Source organism: Protopterus annectens, chromosome 13.part0 (assembly GCF_019279795.1).
Source record: "Protopterus annectens isolate FY-2018-M chromosome 13.part0, PAN1.0, whole genome shotgun sequence".
Taxonomy (NCBI): Eukaryota; Metazoa; Chordata; order Ceratodontiformes; family Protopteridae; genus Protopterus; species Protopterus annectens.
Window position 1 is genome coordinate 790,616,013 of NC_056747.1, and position 20,970 is coordinate 790,636,982.

Here is a 20,970-nt window from a genome sequence, read left to right on the forward strand (position 1 = left end):
TAGACAAGGGATGATAGGAGTCATTGATTCTAGGCCTTGAGAATGTTCACACCATAGGCTTTTTAGATACCATTGTAGTTTCCTCATATGCAGTCTTGCATATGGAATTAGTAGAATGCACGAGGCCATGCACCCCAGGGCTTGCAGTATTTTCCTTGCAGATAGCTGGGACTTTGTGGCCGGTAGTTTGAAGTAGGCTGTCAAATAAACTTGTTTCTCTGGCGTGAGGTAGGCCATCTGGGAAATTGCATTCAAGCTTGTTCCCAGGAATACAATTTGTTAGCAGGGTACTAGATGTTATTTCTTTTCGTTTATGGTGTACCCCACAGAAGTTAGTAATTTCTTTACAAATGCCAGATGATTTAATAGTATGTCCTGGCTTTCTGCCTGAATTAGACAATCATCCAGGTAGGGGTATATCTGAATATTTTTTTGCCTGCAAAATGCAATGACTGGAGCTAGGCACTTTGTGAATACTCTGGGCGCAGTAGATAAGCCAAAGGGCAGTGCAGAGAACTGACAGTGCATGTAGCTTGCTCTGAAGTGTAGGTATCTTCTGCAAGATTCCCTGATTGGGATGTGCAGGTAGGCTTCCTTTAAATGCAGTGTTGCCAACCAGGCATTTTTGCCTAGCATGGGAAGCAGCTGATGAAGAGTTAGCATTTTGAATTTTGGGATTACCAAAAAGGTGTTTAGGATAGACAGGTCCAGGATAGGACACCAGGAATTATCTTTTCTGAGAACCAGGAAAAGTCTTGAGTAAAAACCTTGCCCCCATTCTTCTTCTGGGACAGGTTGAATAGCCTTAATGCTTAGAAAAGAGAGAACCTGCTTTTGAGCCTCTGCCCACTGATTTGGGGGTAGGTCTGGTCAACCGTTTTGGGGTTGGTAAGGAGTGGAAGTGGAATCTATATCCTTGGGAAACTATATTTAAAACTCATTTGTCCTGGGTAATGAGCTCCCAGTTTTTTGCATGCAGGGCGATCTTTCCCCCTTAAAGGAACAGTCAGTTGAGCAGGGCTTGGAAGGTTTAAAGTTATGTCATTGTGACGGTTTACCATATGGGGTGTCTTACTACTTCCAGCTTTGGAAGTGGGAGCCCCCAATGCTTAGGCCTGCGAGTACCCTGAGACTGAAGCCTGGGTGGTCTGCTGGTTCTGGGTTTGGACTGAAGGCCTGGAAGAAGCGGGAAAGGACCAACTCTTAGAAGGCCAGTGCCTACTAAATCTAGGAGGCTGTACTTGCAGGAAATCTGTAACAGTTTGCATTGATTTAGCTTTTTCCTCCATCTTTTTAAGTACTTCTGCTTGGTTACCAAACAGGCGGTCTTGGTTTAAGGGAGCATACAGTAATTTAGCATTAACATGATCTGGCAAAGTTTGCTCCTTAGCCAAGCATGCCTTCTAAGTACAGACCCAGTGACAGCAGCCCTGCAAGATGCCTCTAATGAATCAAAACCACATTGCAAAGTATTTTTTCCAACTTGTTCAGCAGAATGCATTAAATCATGTAATTCTTTATTTTCAGCACAGTCAGGAATCAACATCATTTTCTGTTTAAGTAGTCCCATAATATGCTGCTGATACTTTAACATATGGAACTGGCAGTTTAAGGCCCTAATGGCCAAAGTTGCAGAAGTGTAAACCTTCTTACCACATATGTCCAGGGCCCTGAAATCTCTGTCAGAGGTGTAGGGTTTTTGGCAGTAGTAGTCATAATGCCTTTGGGTCCCTATGAAATGGTCTCAGGATCCACAGTAGGATTCTTAAAGAGGAACTTGTGAGAGTCAGGTACTCTGTAATACCAGTCAGGTTTTCTGGGAGCCAGGGTAAGTGTCAGGGGCCAGGCTAGATTCCAAGAAGTCATTGTCTACAATGTCCAGTACAGGAGGGATAGCTAAAGGCCTGTGCTGAAGTAGGCATAAGAATTCCCTAAGCCTCTTTTTGGAGTCAAGTAATTCTGGCTATCCCAGCGGAAATGCTCCCTAATAGCATGCAAACTTTTACCAAAAGAGAAATCCTCTGGAAGGGAAGCATAGAGAATGGAGTCCTCTGCATCAGAATCCTCGTAAGGTAGATAAGGGCAACTCTTGGTCATCAGAAAAAAAAAAACAGAAATTTCAGAATCCTGATCAGAAGGAAAATCAGTTCTAGGTCTCTTAGAGGGAGAAGGGTGGCTTCCCCTGATTAGAGTAATAAGGTCTTCAGCCATTCTTATCATTTGTTTTTTGGGCATAGGGGCATGACCATGTGGTCCGGACATTGGTTTTATAGTCATGGATCGAGATTTAGGCCTCAAAGATGGCTTCGGTTTAATATGCAAGTCAGTAGGCCTGAATACACCCTCAGAAGCCGGTGCCTGCACAGCAGCTCTGGACCCATCCAAGGAAGAGACATCCGCAGGTTCAACAGTCAAAGAAGCATCTCGCGGCATACCAGACTCCGAATGAGTCTCAGTAGAGGCCTGCAAATCTGAATTAGCGGGCATCAGGGACAGCAAAAGCACCTCACTGAGTACAGGCGAACTGACAACTAGCTTAATGAAACGTCATCGGCAGCTCTGGATCAATGCGGCCTGTCTCTATCTTTATCTTTGCGTTTTTTCAGAATGTCGTTAGTCAGGTAGCTTACTGAAGCCATTTCTGGATAACTGAACCGAGTACCAAAATATTTAGATGCAAAAATGAACAGACAACGAATAGTTCGAGGTTTGAATAAGGCACAAAACCTACAGCAAGGGCCGTCGTGGTCTGGGCCTAAGCAAGGAATGCAGTACAAATGAAAATTTTTATGAGGTATTTGTTTTCCACAAGAAATACAATTGTTAACTTTTACCGACATCGGTTTAGAGCAAGAAAAAGTTTTCCCAACGGGGTACTTAGCTTTTTTGAAGACTTAGGATCTGAAACTCGAAAAAGAAAATTTCAGAAGTTGGCCAACTGGCACTTGCGAACTGCTTCTGCTTTGGGCACTACACGGCAAGAAAGACCGATGTAATGATGTCGGCTGCATGCTTTATACCCCTGAGTACCTGGCATCATGGAAGATGAGACAGCAACTGACGCAGGATCCAAGACTTTGATAATCAGGCCGACTGACGGCTACCTGCAAGCAGATAACCCAAAAGTGATGACTGCAACAGTGAAACACCAAGAACATCTGACCTGAGAAATAAAGCTAAAATGCACAGATTTGGTGATTTAAGAGATGACTTGTGTGCGGTATTAAAGATGACGCTTTGAGAAAGATTTTGCTTTGTGAGTGTGATTTAACTTTAAATAAAGCCATTGAGATTTGTCAGATATACAAGTTCACAGACAAGCACCCAAATATGCTTACAAATGAGAATAGCTTTAAAACTTACTGCAACAAAGCTCATGTTGAGAGTATGTAGCATGTTATTAAAAGAAACTGGTCCAAGCACATGGCAGTTATGGGTTTTACCAAGGACTGCTGGAGGTCTCCCCAGAGCTTTCTAGCAATTTTCAGAGTTCGCACAGCCTCAGTAAAGCACAAGAGTGAGCCAGCAAACTCAAAGCATGGGCCCCAACCCAGTTTCATTGCTAATTGTCATAATTGCGACAGCAATCATGAATCTGAGAGAAAAGTGCTTAGCTTTTGGTCAACAATGCCACAAATGTAATAAATGGAATTACTTCAAATGATTTTGTAAATCAAAGGGTGCACATCCTCTTTTTTTAAATGGGAACATTTTAAGAAAAGAGATGATCAATTAGAAAGTCATAATCAAGAGTTTCATTTTTTTCATGTTGATGTTTTGTCAGTGCTTAGTGAGACAGTCAATGCAGTTGATTTATGGGCCAAGAATGAAGTATTTTGTACTGTTTGGATAAATGGCAAACCTATAGAGCTCAAAGTTGATAATGCCTCAAAGTGCAATGTTATGTCTGCAGAAACATTTGCTAGAGTAAGTGCTGGTGAAAGGCTTGATTTGGCCAAGTGTACAAAGCTTGTTGATTATGGTGGTGAAGATATTCAAACCAAAGGCTCAGTAATGCTTTCATGTTATTCGGCAGGTAGAAGCTACGGCTTATTATTTTATGTGGTCAAGAGGCACGTCCAGTCATTATTAGGCCTCAAAAACAGTTTGAAAATGGGGCTTTCTTTAATAAGGAAGTTCACCATGTTAGCTTAAAAGAACACTACTCCAGTTTTGCCCAGTCTATTTTTTTTTTTACCTATGTTGATCTATTTGAAGACAAATTAGGCAAGCTTCCAGTTGTGTACTCCATGAAGTTATACCCAGATGTTAGTTCAGTTGTCAGGCCAGCCAAAAAAGTGCCAACAGCCATGCAGACCAGAGTCAAGGCTGAACTAGACAAAATGGTGCAACAAGGTCGGATTGGTCCAGTTGAAATTCCAATTGAGTGCGTATCTTCCATGCTGGTAGCTCATAAGAAAAGCTCAGACGATATCAGACTATGTACTGACCCATGAGATTTGAGGCTCTGAAAAGACCTCATCATCCAATGCGCAGAGTCGAAGGAGTCGTAGCTCTGATGCCAAATGCCACTGTTTTTTATGTATTTGATGCAAAGAGTTCCTTTTGGCAAATTCAGCTTGACGAGAAATCATTACTGCTCACTACTTTCAGTACTCCATTTGGAAGGTACCAATTTCTGAGAACGCCGTTTGGGATAAATTGTACAAATGAAGTCTTTCAACGTGTAATGGAGTAAATTTTTTCTGGGTAACCTAGTGCTATTATAGTAGATAACATAGTGGTAGGAGGTAATGGTGAAGATGAGCATGACAGAAACCTCAGAAAAGTTTCATAAAGGGCACATCACGTGAATCTTAAGCACAATCCACAGAAATGCAAATTCAGGCTACGAGAAGTCACTTACACTGGTCATTTATTGACCAGTTCAGGCTTACGACCAGACCCTTCTAAGCAAACAGCCATTCTTGAGATGCCAGCTCCAGATAATGTTCAAGCCCTGCAATGTTTTCTTGGCATGGTTAACTATCTAGGCAAGTTCATTCCAGACTTGAGTCAAATATCCACACCACTCAGACAGCTAACACAAACACGTACCATGGTTTTGGTTAGAACAGCGTCAGAGAGCATTTGATGTCCTGAAACAGCACTGCCAAGTCCACCTACTCTCGGATACTATGGTGTACACAAGCCAGTTACTCTTTCATATGATGCTTCAAAAATTGGGCTTGATGCAGTCATTCTTCAAGTGGGTCAATCTGTTGCTTGTGTCCAGAACTCTCCACCCAAGCTGAAATGCAGTATGCTCAGATAGAGAAAGAACTTGTGGCAATTGTGTTCCATGATTGTGTGTATGGTAGACCTATCCAGATCAAAAGATATCACCAACCTTTAGTCACTATTTTGAAAAAGCCTGTGCATACAGCTCTAGCCAGATTGTAATCCATGATGTTGGGTCATGATGTCTACAACAAAGGCAAACCTTTATTTTCCTGATACGTTATCCAAATCACCCAGAAACACCACAGAACAGCATGATAATGAGTAATTTGATTTTGAAGTCATAGAAGTGAGAAATATTTCTTCCACAGGTCTTGATGAGCTCAGAAATCACACAGCCACAGATCCAGTTTTACAGAAGCTCAACCACTTTCTCAAAGGAGGATTGCTGTCAAAGCAACCTAGTTTACCTAAAAAGTCCAACCTTATTTTCCATACAGAGATGATATTTTGTCAGAGAATGGTACCATCATGAAAAGTCCTTAAGTTATTGTTCCCAAGTCTTTGCAACAAGAGTACATTACTATCTTACATCGAGGTCACCAAGGAACCAATTCTACCATGAGAAGGGTGGGAGGACTAGTATTTTGGCCTTCTATATCACAAGACATTCAGAAAGTACTTTCATCTTGTTCAGTAATAGTACAAAGCCACATCAACAGAAAGAACCACTTCAGCTGAACCAGATGTGCGGATTTCCTTGTACAACCCCACACACAGTTATTTCTGACAATGGCACACAGTTTACAAGCCAACAGTTAAAAAGATTTGCTGAAGAATGGGACTTTACTCATGTCACAAGTAGCCCAGAGTAGCCACAGTCAAATGATTTGGCAGAACTGTGCATTCCACTTCAGAGTGCAAAACAGTTACTAGAGAAATTAAAATGAGACAACAGTGACATTTTCCTGAATCTTGAGTCTCAGAAATATTCCTCATGATAAAGATCTTGGTTCAGCTACTCAGATTTCTATTGAGACAAACCAGAACCACATTACCAATCAGTAGTCAATTGTTGATTCCATGTGTCAACAGGTCAGTGAAAGCCAATCTGTTGAAATGTTTAACACCCAGAAGTCCTATTACGATAAGACCAGCAAACCGCTAAATCCATTACGAGAAGAAGTGGTAAGGATGCAAACGCCCAAAGGTTAAGATCAGACTGGAGCCGTGAAGAACATCTGCCCAAAACAGAGATCGTACATTCTGGAATCACAAGGATCGGAATTCAGGTGGAATCAGAAGCATTTGTTACTGGTGTCCGAGCCTATACCACAGCACCTAGTCTGTGAGAAAGACTCTCACAGTGGGTTCTCTGGTGTTCTAGTTCCTGAGGAAGCTCCAGAAGCTATTTCCATTCCCGTGATGAATCCAAAGACGAGCTGTTCACCAAAACATGTCCCTGTTGCTAAGTCCAGTCCTGATGGTTATGCCAAGATCTGGTTGAGTGTCGAGACCATGTTCCAGACATACAGCAACTTGGACATGACAATATGAATCATTTAAGCATTGTGTATTCTTTCTGCTTTCTTTTCCATCTTTACAGGGAGGATGTAGATCAGTCTACATATCTCTAAGAAACCTCCTGTGGTCATGTACTAACGTGTTGATTACCCAGCACGTGCAGGGACAGAGTGCCATTTTTGCAGTTAGCTGAGATGTAAGCATGTTTGTGTGTAAGCTCTGTTTGTTATTCAGTTCATTTATAGTTACTGGAATCTGCTATCCCATCTGATGTGTTTTCATGTAATAAAGCTTCTTAACCAAACTACCTTGCCTGTCATCCTTGGAGTAAGGGACGAGTGACACAAAGGAAATCTCTTCCAAAGGGGAATCGGGGCTAAAAGATGACTCCTCCTCTGAACCATATACCAAAGGAGAGGGAATCAGAGAAATAAGCCAAAGACTGCTCATCAAAATCTGTTTCCTCACCAAACAAAACCTGCTCCGTAGATGTCTTGAGAGGAGTAGAAGACCAAAGGGGAGCAAGAACAGAAACCCACTGAGGAGGCTTCAAAGCCATAAAGTCACTAAAACACCTGTGTAAAATCCTGGCATCACAATGAGGATCCTTAGCAGCAGGAGAAATATGCTTAGTGTTTTGCTTATTTTTTAAAGGGATAACCAAACCGCAATTCACTGTAAGCAACCAAATAAGAGAACGAGACAATGGTATAAGGTTTATTAGATCCACAAATGACAATATTAACGCTGCTAACATATTTGGCATTTTCGTTGTAAAACTTCATCAGATACAAAATAAAATACCTGCCCAGTATTTAATTAAAAAACATAATTAGAGGCAGAACGCCACTGGCTATACAAATAATCAAGCTACCCTGACCAATAAAAAATTCATGAACTGGAATTAAAAACACATGTTAAAATCTTGTTAAAAACAATGCAATTGTATTACATTAAAACCACAAAATGCATGTATAAACACAAAATGCATATATGAAAATATATAACAAACATGAAAATAAAAAAATCATGTAATGTCATTTGTAATAAATAAATGTTAATAGATAATCTGCTATTATTTGCTGTCCTCTAATGGTATAAAATATATTCAAAGTTTGGCAGCTTTTAATTTTAAAACTGGTAAGATGGAAAGCATGTCATTTAGTCCTGGCTGCTGGGTAGCCTCCAAGATTATTTGCCAATAAAGCTCTCAGTATTCAAGCTTGGCTTCCCACATGCCCCCTCTAATTTCCTTTGGGACAAATTCCAGGACAAAAAATGAATAAAGTGCTTGAGGACATGCCATCTTATGCCTATAAAGTGCATTGTTTACATTAGCCCTGCTGATTTCGTATATGTGTTCATAGATGCGTGTCTTGAGTTTTCTCTCTGTTTTACCTATATAAAAGGAATTACATTCCTTATACAGGGCTAGATAAACAAGTCCACTAGTGTTACAATTAGAATAATCATTAATCTTTATGTGCCTATTCCTACTAAGGATATCTATGGAAGAGGCATTACAAATGTAGGTGCATTGGGAGCACGCACCAACACTTAAAAGTGCCAGTCCTTGTACGGTGGTGTAAAGGTCCATGACCTCTTCCGTATTCAAAAATATTTAAAAAATTTTGGTCCCTTCTGTAAGTGAACTGTAAATGACTAGTGCGTATATGTTCTAAATCTGAAATTTCCCTAAATTTCTCCCATTCTGTACTTACAACCTTTCTAATAACTTTAGAGTCCCCATTAAAATCGAAAATGTATGCATTGTCCTTATCATAATGAATATTGACATGTTGAGGGAGAATTGATCCTGTTGGGTGGGCAAAATTCTTGGCCTAAAATAGGTGCAAACCTGCTTAATCTACCTTCACAAGCTTCCATGGTAATCTTTTGTATGACATCAATGGGGTAGCCTCTATTATGGAACATGTCACTCACAACATTGCATTCAGTGACAAAATCCTCGTCATTAGATGTCACACTGCTAACCCTAACTATCTGCCCTTTGACTAAATTTTTCTTTTGAAAGAAAGGGTGCCCACTACTAAAATAAAGGTAGGAATTTGAAAAAGTTTTCTTTCTATAAATTTTAGAGGAAATCATGCCATTTTCCTTAGTGATACTTGCATCAAGATAATTAAGTATCTCCTGATTTAAATGATAGGTAAAATCCAGAAAACTGGTTGTACTTTTTAAATAGGTCAAGAATTCAAAACATTTTTCTTCACCAGCTATCCACAACATACAAATATCATCTAAAAAGCGTTTATATAAGGACCAACAACTAGTACATTTACCATTGAAAACATAATTATGTTCCCACCAAGATAAAATGATGTTGGCGTAAGTGGGGGCACAACTGGCCTCCATCACCACCCCTTGGATTTGTTTACAAAATTCACCCTCAAAAAACATGTAATTGTTATTAAGAATAATTTCCATAAATAAAAGGACATTATTGAAATCATTATTAGAAAAATGTCCTCATATATTCTTCCAACCATTGCAAACCAGTGTCATGGGGTATACTACCAAACAAATCCACAATATCCAAGATAATGAAAATCAAAGTATCTCTGTATAGTTCAGGTTTAAGATTTCTTAGAAAGTCCCAAGAATCCCTTAGTACTGCTGGCCCAGTCAATGACAAGACCTTAAGCTTGGTATCTACATATTTTTAAATTGGTGAAGTGATTGCACCTTCCGAAGAAACTATAAGTCTAACTGGAGGTCCAGAGTACTCTTATGTACCTTCGGAATGCCAAACACCGAAGGAACTTTAGGGTATTTGTTGAATAAGTAATGAAATGTATGCAAATTAATGGAACGTTCTAGAAGCAAGTCATTAAGCATAAGATGGATTCTGGAATTTGCAATGTTAACTTCGTTAATAGAAGCTAAAGCATATTTTGAAGAATTACTGAGTTCATTTTTCATTTTAGACTCAGAGAATACTGTCCATCAAAACAGTCCCTCCCACCCTTATCAGGGTGCATAATTCTCAAGGTACTATCAGCTTTGAGGGAATCAAGTAACTCTCTTTCATTTTTGGAAAGGTTTGAATGAATTTTGTGGTAATGAACCTCCCTTCTAATTTTCCTTTCCATATTTTCTAAATTTCTGAGTTGTGGATGAAGGGGAGGATTAAAAGTTCCTTTTCTCCTCAAAGGTGTTACAGAATGGTTAACATACTTATTATTACCAAAGTAAATAGCTAAATTCTTTTTCCTAATAAAAAGCTTCAAGTCCACTATAGCTCTGGCCACATTGACCTTTCTCAAAGGAATAAACTTGAAACCCTTAGAGAATAAGTTGAAATGCTCAATGGTAATGGGAAGGCCACTGTAATTGAAAATATTATAGCCTTTAAATGAGTGGACATTGTTCAATATGGAAATAACATCTGGATTGGATTTGATTAATATCGAATTTCCCTCCCTTGGTTGTACAGTTGTTGTAGTACACCTGTGGCTTGTTCCGTATCCTGTTGCATCTCCTGGGGGGTGATGGATAAGGATGTTCTAAAGGGATTTCTGGTGAATAGTGGGACTGACCATAATCAGATTCACCAGACCATCATCAAAAGGGCAACCATTATTATCCTTAATATCCTGTTCCATAAATTTTGAAAAGGATTTAGGTTTACGGTACGCTGTACCTTCCTTGTACTCTGAGGTCCATTTGCATTTTACCCTGTTTTCTTATTACATTGTTTATACATTTCTTATCTATTTGCTCAAAAATATCATAATACTTGGCCTTCTCACTTTCATCTGTAAACAGCAAGTCACTGAGAATATAATAAAGCTTCTTAACCAAACTACCCTACCTGCCTGTCATCCTTGGAGTAAGGGACAAGTGACACAAAGGAAATCTCTTCCAAAGGGGAATCAGGGCTAAAAGACTCCTCCTCCTCTGAACCATATACCAAAGGAGAGGGAATCAGAGGAATAAGCCCAAGATTGCTCATCAAAATCTGTTTCCTCACCAGACAAAACCTGCTCCATAGATGTCTTGAGAGGAGTAGAAGAGACCAAGGGGAAGCAGGAACAGAAACCTGCTGAGGAGGCTTCAAAGCCATAAAGTCACTAAACAAACTCCTGTGTAAAATCCTGGCATCACAATGAGGATCCTTAGCAGCAGGAGAAATATGCTTAGTGTTTTGCTTATTTTTTAAAGGGATGCCAGCCCTAACTACCTTAGGCAGCTCAGACCCCTGCTTACACTCACTAAGTGTATTAGTGAGAATTCCCTCCCCAACAAGAATTTACAGAATACCCCCAATCGCATTGGAGATAATCAGCCATGATTCTCCCTGAAGATCAAAACTTGATGTCTGCAGAGCCTCCTGAGGCTTGCGAAAAGCCGAGTCCATGCCAGCCTCCAAAGTGGTTGCAGCAGTGGAATCAGACTGAAACTGGTTGGTCCTCTGGGCTTTCACCAGTCTCGAGACACACTTCCAGTGGAGGCAGTACAGAAGAAGAATCCGGCCTAACTTTCTTGGTGTTCTTCATGGATGTCTGACCTTTGAGTTGGGATGATTCCACCACAGTATCCTGAGCAAACAATTTTTGACGTTGGTTCTCCAGGTAAATAGCCAAAGAGGAGAGCTAACTATGCAGTCTTTGGGACACATGCCTGACAAACAGAACAAGACATATGGTCATGAGAAGCACCTAAGCAAAACACACTGCCTGTGACGGTCCTTACTGGGAACAGTCTCCCACAATGGCGTTTCCCCTTTCCAGATGACATGTAAAAGAACAACCAGCAAAAAGCAAAATAAGATAAACCTCAAGGGGCACTTACCTGAAAACAGCTTGGCAACCAGCAGATAAAACAGCATTCAGACAGATCGAAGATGGGCATTCAGACTGATGGCAAAAAAGTTCCACGGATGGTGCATCCATACGTCACCTTTAGGCCCTACGAGTGATATACGACATCCCTATTTCAACCTAAAGTTTGTGTATACTGTCTGGATGTCAGGCTGTCCTAGGCAAAGGATCCCTATTGCAAGGAATACTGCAACAGCGATATAGAAGGACATCTAGTGCTATGCCCAGAATCAGAAGTTTTAAAGGAAAGTGACTTTTTAGAGCCCTAAAGCGACTTGGTCACTAAAAGGGTCAGCAGGCATTCTTTTAGTGACTCTTATGTAACTAAAACAAATGTGTATTTGGCCATTAGTCTGTAGTGTGACTGGATCCTAAACCATATGAATACTGTGCGACTATTAGCAGAAGCAATGTAGTTAAAACAGACATGCTGTGAAAATAGCAAATATGAACTTAACAGCTTATGCTCGAGCACAGAGGAAGGGAAAACAATATGGTTCACTCAAACAAAGAAATCAGTTACAACAACAAATGAAAACCTACATACAGTTTTAACAAACAAGTAAAAAGAACTGGTGATGAACATGCCAACAAACATGTAGTTGATCGTCTTGCTCTAACTCAAGCATCAATAAAGAACTGTAAATGGATGATAAAGAGAGGTGCTTTGTGGGAAGGGGTGAAAAAAGTGGAAGCTTGGGTAAGTCTTACTTAACCAAGTTATTTGCCACCAGGGGTATCAGTCCTGACAGTTACACCTGATAGATATCCTTCTTTACATGATGTGTGTTTACAAATGCATCCAATTTATTGACCACAAAATGTGGAGTAGACTTACTCAATCCTAAAACCCACAACAATGCCAAACAGGGAGTAGAAACTTAATATTCTTGCTTTTGCTGTTAGCTGCTAATTATGAAGAATAGCTCCAGGAAATGCAACATAAGCCGCACAATAATTAGAACTATTATCTAAAAACAGTTTGGGAGGGGGCATTTAGGTAAACAACACTTTGCTATTCTCAAAAAGGTCATTTACTTACTTGGAGGAAAACTGTAACGGGGTACAGTCCCATCTGGCTGTGGTGATGCTTTGTTTGCTTCTCTAGGAGATATACGATATGGTGACGCTGATCTGTTTTGTACCAAGCTTTCCTGATCTACATTGCGCCTCAGTTCAGCATATGCTGCATAGGAACGTTTTCCTGTAAAGAATGGAAATTACCACATTAGAAAATGGTATCAAAAAAGAAGCACAAGGATAATGTGAATACTCACCATTTATTATATGCTCTTTGAAAGGTTCCTATGCAGTGAGCAAAACACCTAAGGTCACAATCAGCACATTCTCACATTTCAAAATCTTGAACTACAATGCTCAAGGCATATGCATCACTAAGTGTCAGGACTAAGGAAGACATACAGCCTCAAATCCCCAGTTCTTAATCTCACTTGCACACCAGCGGGAAAACACATTCTGACACATGATCAACTCGAAGTCTACTGCAACATGTGGGCATCTGGCTTGACTTCCAGCTCCAAGCAAGAGGGATGAAGCAAGGGAGTAACACAGCCACAAAAGTGTGCCCTCTCTAAAAGTGCATAATTCTACAAGTACCTAAAGAACCTTTTATATCACACTTCAATAGACGACCTTCTGCATGGGGTGGAAATCCTGCATGGAATCTCATGGATTATCCTTGAATAAAAATTTGTGTCTTACCATAACTTGGCAGCTGTGTTGTCTCATTCATTTATCATCATGACAGGGTCTCTGATCCGACCCTCAGATCCGGCTCAGCCACAATTCACTGACTTGGATCAGACTCTCAAGCTCCTCCCTCATATCAGAATGCCCTTCATCCACTCAACTACCTCAGATCAAGTTTGCAAATCCAGACATGCTACATTTAGACATCAAAGATAGGAAGAGGCTCAGACATAGGACATAACTGTCCTGAGATCATCCAGGTTCCTCAAGAAGAAATGCAGGGGGATCGTTGGGCGGGAAAGTGAGGATAAATGAAGGAAGACAACACAGATGCCAAGTTATGGTAAGCCAACTTTTTAATCTGATGTAGTCTCTTTCATTCCTCCTCACGATAGGGTTAGAGACCCCAGATACATGAAGCTTGGGTGGCCCCAATGGATGGATATGCCAGAGCACCATCGAACCAAAGGAGGCTCTGCTCTACTCCTGGAAATAACATCCAGTTTGTATAGCGACACAAAGGTGTGATTATTAGAAGACGAAACTGCCGCACAAATGTCATCAATAGAGGTTCTAGCATAGAAAGTCGAGAAAGCAACCATAGCTCTGGCAGAATGCACCCTAAGAGGTTTAGGTAACTCCAACCCTTTATATGAATAAATGAAAGAAATGCAGACTGAAATCTATTTTGCCAAGGTAATTTTCGATACTGCTTGTCCAAGTCTATTTGAAGAGAAGGCTATGAAAAGCTGATCAGACTTTCTGTATTGTTTGGTCCTGTGTAGATAAAAACTGAGCCATCTGTGAACGTCTAGAAGGTGAAGAACATACTCCCCTTTGTTAGAGAAACTGGGAAAGAACACTGGCAGTTGTATGGACTGATTGATCTTGTTTTCTGTAGCGACTTTAGGCATAAAGGAAGGATTAGTGCACAAGGACACTATTGTCAAGGAACAAAATGTAAGGAGGTTTAGAAGATGAAGCTTGAAGCTCAGAAATCCTCTTGGCAGAAGTCACGGCCACCAAGAGAGCAGTTTTCCAGGACAGAAATTTCATGTCACAACTAGCTGCAGGTTCAAAGCAGCCCTGTGTCAATGCCTGTACCACAAGAGTAAGTTCCCAAGTGGGAGAAGGGTCCCCCAATTGGTGGCCCACGGTTTTGGGTCAATTGGGTCTAGGCTTCAGGGTTCAAAGCTAATCATCCCCCAACTACCTCCAGAGACAGATAGTAGGGCAGCACTTCAGGAGGACTGATGAGGCTTATCGGGAGGAGATTCCCTAAAGCACTGGTTCTGTAGACCCTGTCTACCCTGGGGCAGTGTCTACCATCAAACTCTTCTCCTCCTCTGCCTCTAGAAGAGGGTTCTCCATGTGGTTCCTGGAAAGGCCCTTGGGACTTGCAGAAAGTACAGTTGTGTACACTTCCCATAAATGTAGATGTTAGAGTGTATTCACTGTTGCAGTCCTAACCAATGGGTTATCTGGCTCCCGGTAGCCCTCGATCGGCCAGAATAACAAAAATAAGTAATAATGATGTCAGCTATCATCGGTTGTAAAGGACGTCACGGCGTCCGATACAAAAGGAGGCAGCCAACTTCACTACCTCAGTCTTTCTTGCCATAACAGTCAGAAACCCCCAGAAAACAAGGTTTAAAATAAATTTAGCCTCTACCTTAGGAAAAGAGAAAAGGGGGAAGGAGGGAGGGAAAGCAGGACTGCAACAGTGAATATATTCGAACATCTACATTTATGGTAAGTGTACACAACTATACTATATTCATTGTGTTTCACGGTTGCAGTCCTAACCAATGGGTTGATTACCAAAGCCCAGAGAAAAGGGAGGAGGAACCAACAGAATCAAGGATTGGAGAGAATGCCCTGCAGAACAGCAGTGGCAAACTTTGCCCTGGCTCTTGAAAACAAAGGCAAATTATAATGCTTTGTGAAAGTGTGAACAGAAGACAATGTGGCAGCCTCCAAAATGTCTTTAGTAGGGAGGGACACCCCTTAAAAAGGCTGCAGAAGAGGAAGCTGCTCTACTTGAGTGGGTCCTAACTCATTGTGGAGGAACCTTGCCATGAAAGGAATAACAAAAAGTAATACAAAGAGCAATCCATTTAGAAATGGTTTGCTTAGAAATAGCCTTGCCATGGGCTCCAGGGGCAAAGCCGACAAATAACTGTGCTGCTTTCAGAAAGTCTTTAGTCTTGTCCAGGTAAAACCTGAGCTGTCTATGCACATCAACAGAATATAGGATTCTCTCACCTCTATTTCGAGGATTAGGAAAGACGGCAGGAAGGTGTATGGACTGATAAAGAGTCAGGCTAGAAACCACCTTAGGCATAAAAGAGAGGTTGGTTCTCAGAGAGACCCTATCTGCATGGAAAATAAGAAATGGCTCCACAGCCATCAACGCATGCAGCTCCGAAAACCTCCTTGCTGAAGTTATAGCCAAGAGGAAGGCAGTCTTCCATGAGAAAAACTTTAAAACTGCAGTGGCAGCTGGCTCAAAAGGAGGAAGAGTGAGTTTCTCTAGAACAAAATTAAGATCCCAGGCTGGAATAGGCACCCTTCGGGAAGGTTTAAAGTTGCAAGCACCCCTGAGAAACATTTTCATCAGAAGATAAGAGAAAATGGGTTGTTCAAAAGAACAATGAGCAGAAATGGCTGAAGTATGGATCTTGATAGAGGAAAAAGAAAGACCACCCTGAAGCAAATCAGCCAGGTATTCCAGGATCAGAGGAAGGGTAGGCTGAGAAGACTCCTCTCTAGCCTGCATCCAAAGAGAGAGCCTTTCCCATTTGCCAGTATAAGACTTCTTAGTGCTAGGCCTCCTTCAGCACGTCAACCACTTGCTGGGAAAGGGAAGAAGAAAAGGATGGAGTCATACAATGAGCCATGCTGCCAAATGGAGAGACTGAAGATAAAGATGTAGAATGTTTCCTCCCTCCTGAACCAAATGATCTGGCTTCAGAGGAAGATGCCAAGGAGGAAATTGGGAAAGACTGCGAAGCAGTGGATACCAATGTTGCCTGGGCCAGTCTCTGGAGCTATGAGAACAGTCACTGGTCGTTCTTCCCTGATCTTCAATAATACTCTGGGAAGAGGAGGGAAGGCATAAACTGACAGCAGCATTCAAGGGAATGACAGAACATCCACTTTTCAGGCTCTGCTGTAATGCTGTCTGGTGCAAAAAAGAGGTAGATGATGGTTGCCTGGAGAGGAACAAAGATCCACTTGAGTGCCACCACTCGTGAGGATCCAGGGTCTGTCTGCTCAACTGGTCTGCCAAAACAGTGAGCCTTCCTGGAAGAAACTGAGCTAGGAGATGCAGGCCCAGGGATGCTGCTATGGACCAAAGACTACTGCTCTGTCTGCACAGGAGGTAAGAATGAGTCCTTCCCTGCTTGATGTACCACATGACTGTGGTGTTGTCTCTGTCCCGACAAGCAGGGTCCCTGGAGAAAGAAGATGCTTGAAAGCTAGTAAGGCCTGCTGGACTGCCATCAACTCCTTTAAATTTATGTGCAGGTACATCTGCTGGGCATTCCAACTTCCCTGTATGCATCTGCCATCGAGGTGAGCTCCCCAGGCGTAGTCTGATGTGTCTGTGGTAAGAACTTGAGTGGCCAGGGGTGTGCAAAAAGACATGCCTTTGTTCTGTAGACAGGCTGTTGTCCACCATAGAAACTCTGTCTGCAGACATGGAAGCAGAGGAATTATCGCATCCAGGTCTTGTGTGTGTTGACACCAAATGTTCTTGAGGTATCACTGTAATTTCCTCATATGCAGTCTTGCATATGGAATCATGAGAATGCAAGAGCCCCATAAACCCCACAACTTGCAGGCATTTCCTTGCAGGGAGCTGGGACAGGCTTGCGAAGTCCTTGGAGTAAACTAAAAGAGTTGTCTGCTTCTCCTGAGTGAGATATATCATCTGGGCGGCTAAGTTCAGACTCGCTCCCAGGACTGTTATCTCTTTGGATGGCACCATTTTTGATTTTTCCACGTTGAGAGTGTAACCCAGGGAAGAGAGAAGAGTCTTTATAAATTCTAGATCCTTTAACAACTGTTCCTGAGAATTTACTTGAATCAGACAGTCGTCCAAGTAAGGACAAATCTGAATTTTCTTCTGCCTGCAAAAAGCAATGGCTGGAGCCAGGCACTTTGTGAAAACTCTGGGAGCAGTAGATAAGTCAAAGGGCAGTGCAGCGAATTGATAATGTTGCTTGCCTGCCCTGAAACAAAGGTATTGCCTGCAACTTTCCCTGATAGGGATGTGCAGATAAGCTTCTTTGTGATCCAACGTTAGCAGCCAGGAATCCTTTTCTAACACTGGCATCAATTGATGCAGAGTGAACATTCTGAACTTTGGAATTATCAAGAAAGCGTTCAGGATGAATAGATTTAGGATAGAACGCCAGGTGCCTTCTTTTTTTTGGAACTAGAAAAAGTCTGGAATAGAAATCCTGGCCTACCTGCTGACCAGGAACTGATTCTATTGCTCCCAGATGTAACAGAGACAAAATTTGCTTTTTTACTTCTTCCCTTTGGTTTGGAGGAGAGTCCAGGAATCCTTTGGGTACTGGAAAGGTGTGGAAAGAAAACTTGTGTCCTAGGGATACAGTTCTAAGTACCCATTAGTCATCCATGATGCTGGCCCAGACATTTGAAAAAAGGGCCAACCTTCCCCCTAAAGGACTCTCCGGGCAGGCGAGAACAAACAGAAGTTGTACAGAGTCACTGAGAATGTTTAGACTGAGATGCAGGCTTAGAACTTCCCGCCTTGGAAGAGGAAGCCTGCCAACACTTAGACCTTTGAGGGGTAGCCACCTGTCCCCTAGAAGATTTGTAACCTCTAGTCCTAGAACAGCTCTGTCTGCTGGCATCAGGGAATGTCCAACTCTTAGAAGGGTAATTCCTGATAAAGCGAAGAGGCTGAACTTGCAGAAAGTCTTTAACTGTCTGCATAGACTTGGCCTTATCTTCCATCTTCTTGAGCAATTCCTCTGCTTTGCTGCCAAAAAGACTGTCCTTATGCAAAGGTACATCTAAAAGCTTAGCCTTGACAGGCTCTGGTAGGGGCTGCTCCCTGAGCCAAGCGTGCCTTCTAATAACAGAGCCAGTAGCCGTAGCCCTACAGGAGGCTTCTAGAATGTCAAAACCACAATGTAATGAATGTTTATTGACAAGGCTGGCAGAATTCAGCAAATCCTGCAAATCCTTACTCTCTGCCAACTGAAGCACACTTGCTATCCTAGACTTAATAGCTTTCAAGGTGTGCTGCTGGTACTTCAGCATATGAAAAAGACAATTAGTAGACCTAATAGCAAGAGTGGCAGAGGTATAAACCTTTTTACCTTGTCAGAAGGAACAGGATATTTAGTAACAGTGGCCTTAACTCCTTTAGGGCCTTGAGAAATAACCCCGGATCAGCAAACGGATTCCTGAAAAGAAACAAATGAGAATCAGGGACTCTATAGTACCTGTCAAGTTTCCTGAGAGCAAGAGGAACTGAATTTGGAGTCGAAGAATTTTCCAGAAAAACAATCAACCACTTCCAACACAGGTGAAATAGCCAAAGGCTTATGCTGAGGTAAATCCAAAAACTCCCTAATCCTTTTCTTAGAAAGGGGATAATCCTGACTTTCCCATTTAAAATGTTCCCTGAGAGTATTTAAAGTATCACCAAAAGAGAAATCTTCTGGAGGAGAAGCAGAAGGGATGGACTCCTCTGCGTCTGAATCTTCAAAAGGAGAGAAAGCTTGAGAAACTTCCTCTTCATCAACAGAAATGCTACAAGTATCAGAACCTGAAAAGGACAAAGCCTCAGGAGAGACATCCCTACCTCTTTTTAAAGGAGGAGCCTGTGAACCCCTAATAAGAGGCAAAAGGTCATCTGCAACTTTAACCATTTGAGAATGAGGGGAATGAGAGGAAACTGGAGCCTGCTTCTTTACAGGTTTATGACTGGAAGATTTACCTGCAAATCTAAAGGACTCGGGAGGCCTAGCAACCACCGAAGTTGTCAGTATGAGCTTGCTGTCTGAAAGAAGAATGGCTGTCTCGGACACCGGATTCAGCTTCGCAACTCCGGATCCAGCTGAAGATGCAACAGGATGGAAGGTCAGAAGGCAAAATGGAAGCCGGAGGACTGGGGGCCTCTGAAATGGTCTCAACCAAGGCCTGCGGTTGAAAATCTGCAGACTGCAGGGGCTGCAAAGGCACATCACTGGCTACGCATGACTGACAACCAAATTATCACCCGAGGGACTTGACCTTCGGAAGCCTGTCACGGTCCTTATCCTTACGTTTCTTGGGGATATCCGAAGCCTGAAGACCAGCGAATGCCATACCGACAAACTTAGGCCAAACTCAAAAATACTAGCTAAAAGCTTAGCCCAACGATGAACAGTATGCTGATTAAATGAAGCACAGAGATCACCATTAGGAACGTAGTCATCAAGGCCTAAACAAATAATACAACAGGAATGAAAATCTCTATGGGGAATCTGCTTTCCATAGGTAAGACGATTATTAACCTTTTCTGACATTCATTAAGGCAAGAAAAGAGGATCTCCAACAGGGCACTTACCTGTAATTGGCTTCAACTGTGTAGTCAGAAACAAAAAAGGTAGGTAAGCTGCCGACTGGCACTCATGCAAGAAATGTTTTTGCATCGGGCTCCGTGGCAAGGAAGACTGAGGAAGCGACGTTGGCTGCCTCCTTTTGTATCAGACACCCTGACGTCCTTTACAACCGACAGTTGACATCATTACTACTTACCTTTGGTATTCCGGCCGATCGAGGGCTACCGGCATCCGGATAACCCATTGATTAGGACTGCAACAGTGAAACATGATGAACATCTACATTTTCTTACCCTCTCACTGGATCCTGGAGAAGGACCTGATTCCAACAGCAGAAATTGTCTTCCGTCCTTTTCACGGTGAGTAAGAGTGCCTCTATCAGACAGCCTAAAAGGAGAGAAGCCATCATAAGGGCCATTAACAATTGATGCCTTAAAGGGATCTGCAAAATCACATAGCCCCATCCAGGCATGCCTACTTAGGGAAAGACCTGAACCGTCTGCTTGCAAGGTGTTCTCTGTGGTGTGTGAGATTAACATCATCGAAGAGATAGTGACAGACGAAAGCGCGATCAGCTTAGGAGAAACTTTGTTAAATTCCTCCGCAGGCATGGACTCAGAGGGAAGCTGAAAGTTCTTTGATCAGGTTCCTCTGAAGCTGGGTGAAATGAGCCAGATAGTTTAACAACCTCGGTGTGAAAGTTGTCGAGGGGTAAATGAGGTTCTCCATTCTGTCCAACGCTCTAGACTCCTTGTCTGGCAGATGGACATTGGCGGTTTCCTCTGCCAGCTCTTTCTTGGTGGTCACTGCAACCATGATACCATCGACTACAGCACACTAGTCAAGTGTTTCTTGTTTGCAGGGAGTGCTAGAAACCTATAGGGCTTCTTGGGTATGGGCTCGATGGTGTCCAGTTCCTTCCATGCACGGCAAGATACTAAATCTACGAGCACATCAGCTGGGGGGGGGGGCACCCAGGATGCAAGTGGGACTGTCCCAAATTCCTCCAAGAGAACCAACTCCTCAGAGGAAGAGGTTGGGCAGACAACCCACCTTTTCTGCTTCAGAATCTCTAAAATGTCTCTGGAGGAGATGTCTTAGGGTGGAGATTGGGGGATCCT

At 42.2% G+C, this 20,970-nt stretch overlaps 1 protein-coding gene across 1 annotated transcript in view; it reads right to left on the reverse strand.

Annotated features, from left to right (window-relative positions):
* Window positions 1–20,970, reverse strand: part of NCOR1 (nuclear receptor corepressor 1) — a 4,682,182-nt gene that overhangs the window by 1,422,354 nt on the left and 3,238,858 nt on the right. Inside the window, exon 22 of the mRNA XM_044054890.1 lies at window positions 12,592–12,753. Coding sequence (XP_043910825.1) covers window positions 12,592–12,753 — 162 coding nt within the window. The remainder of the gene's footprint in view (window positions 1–12,591; window positions 12,754–20,970) is intronic.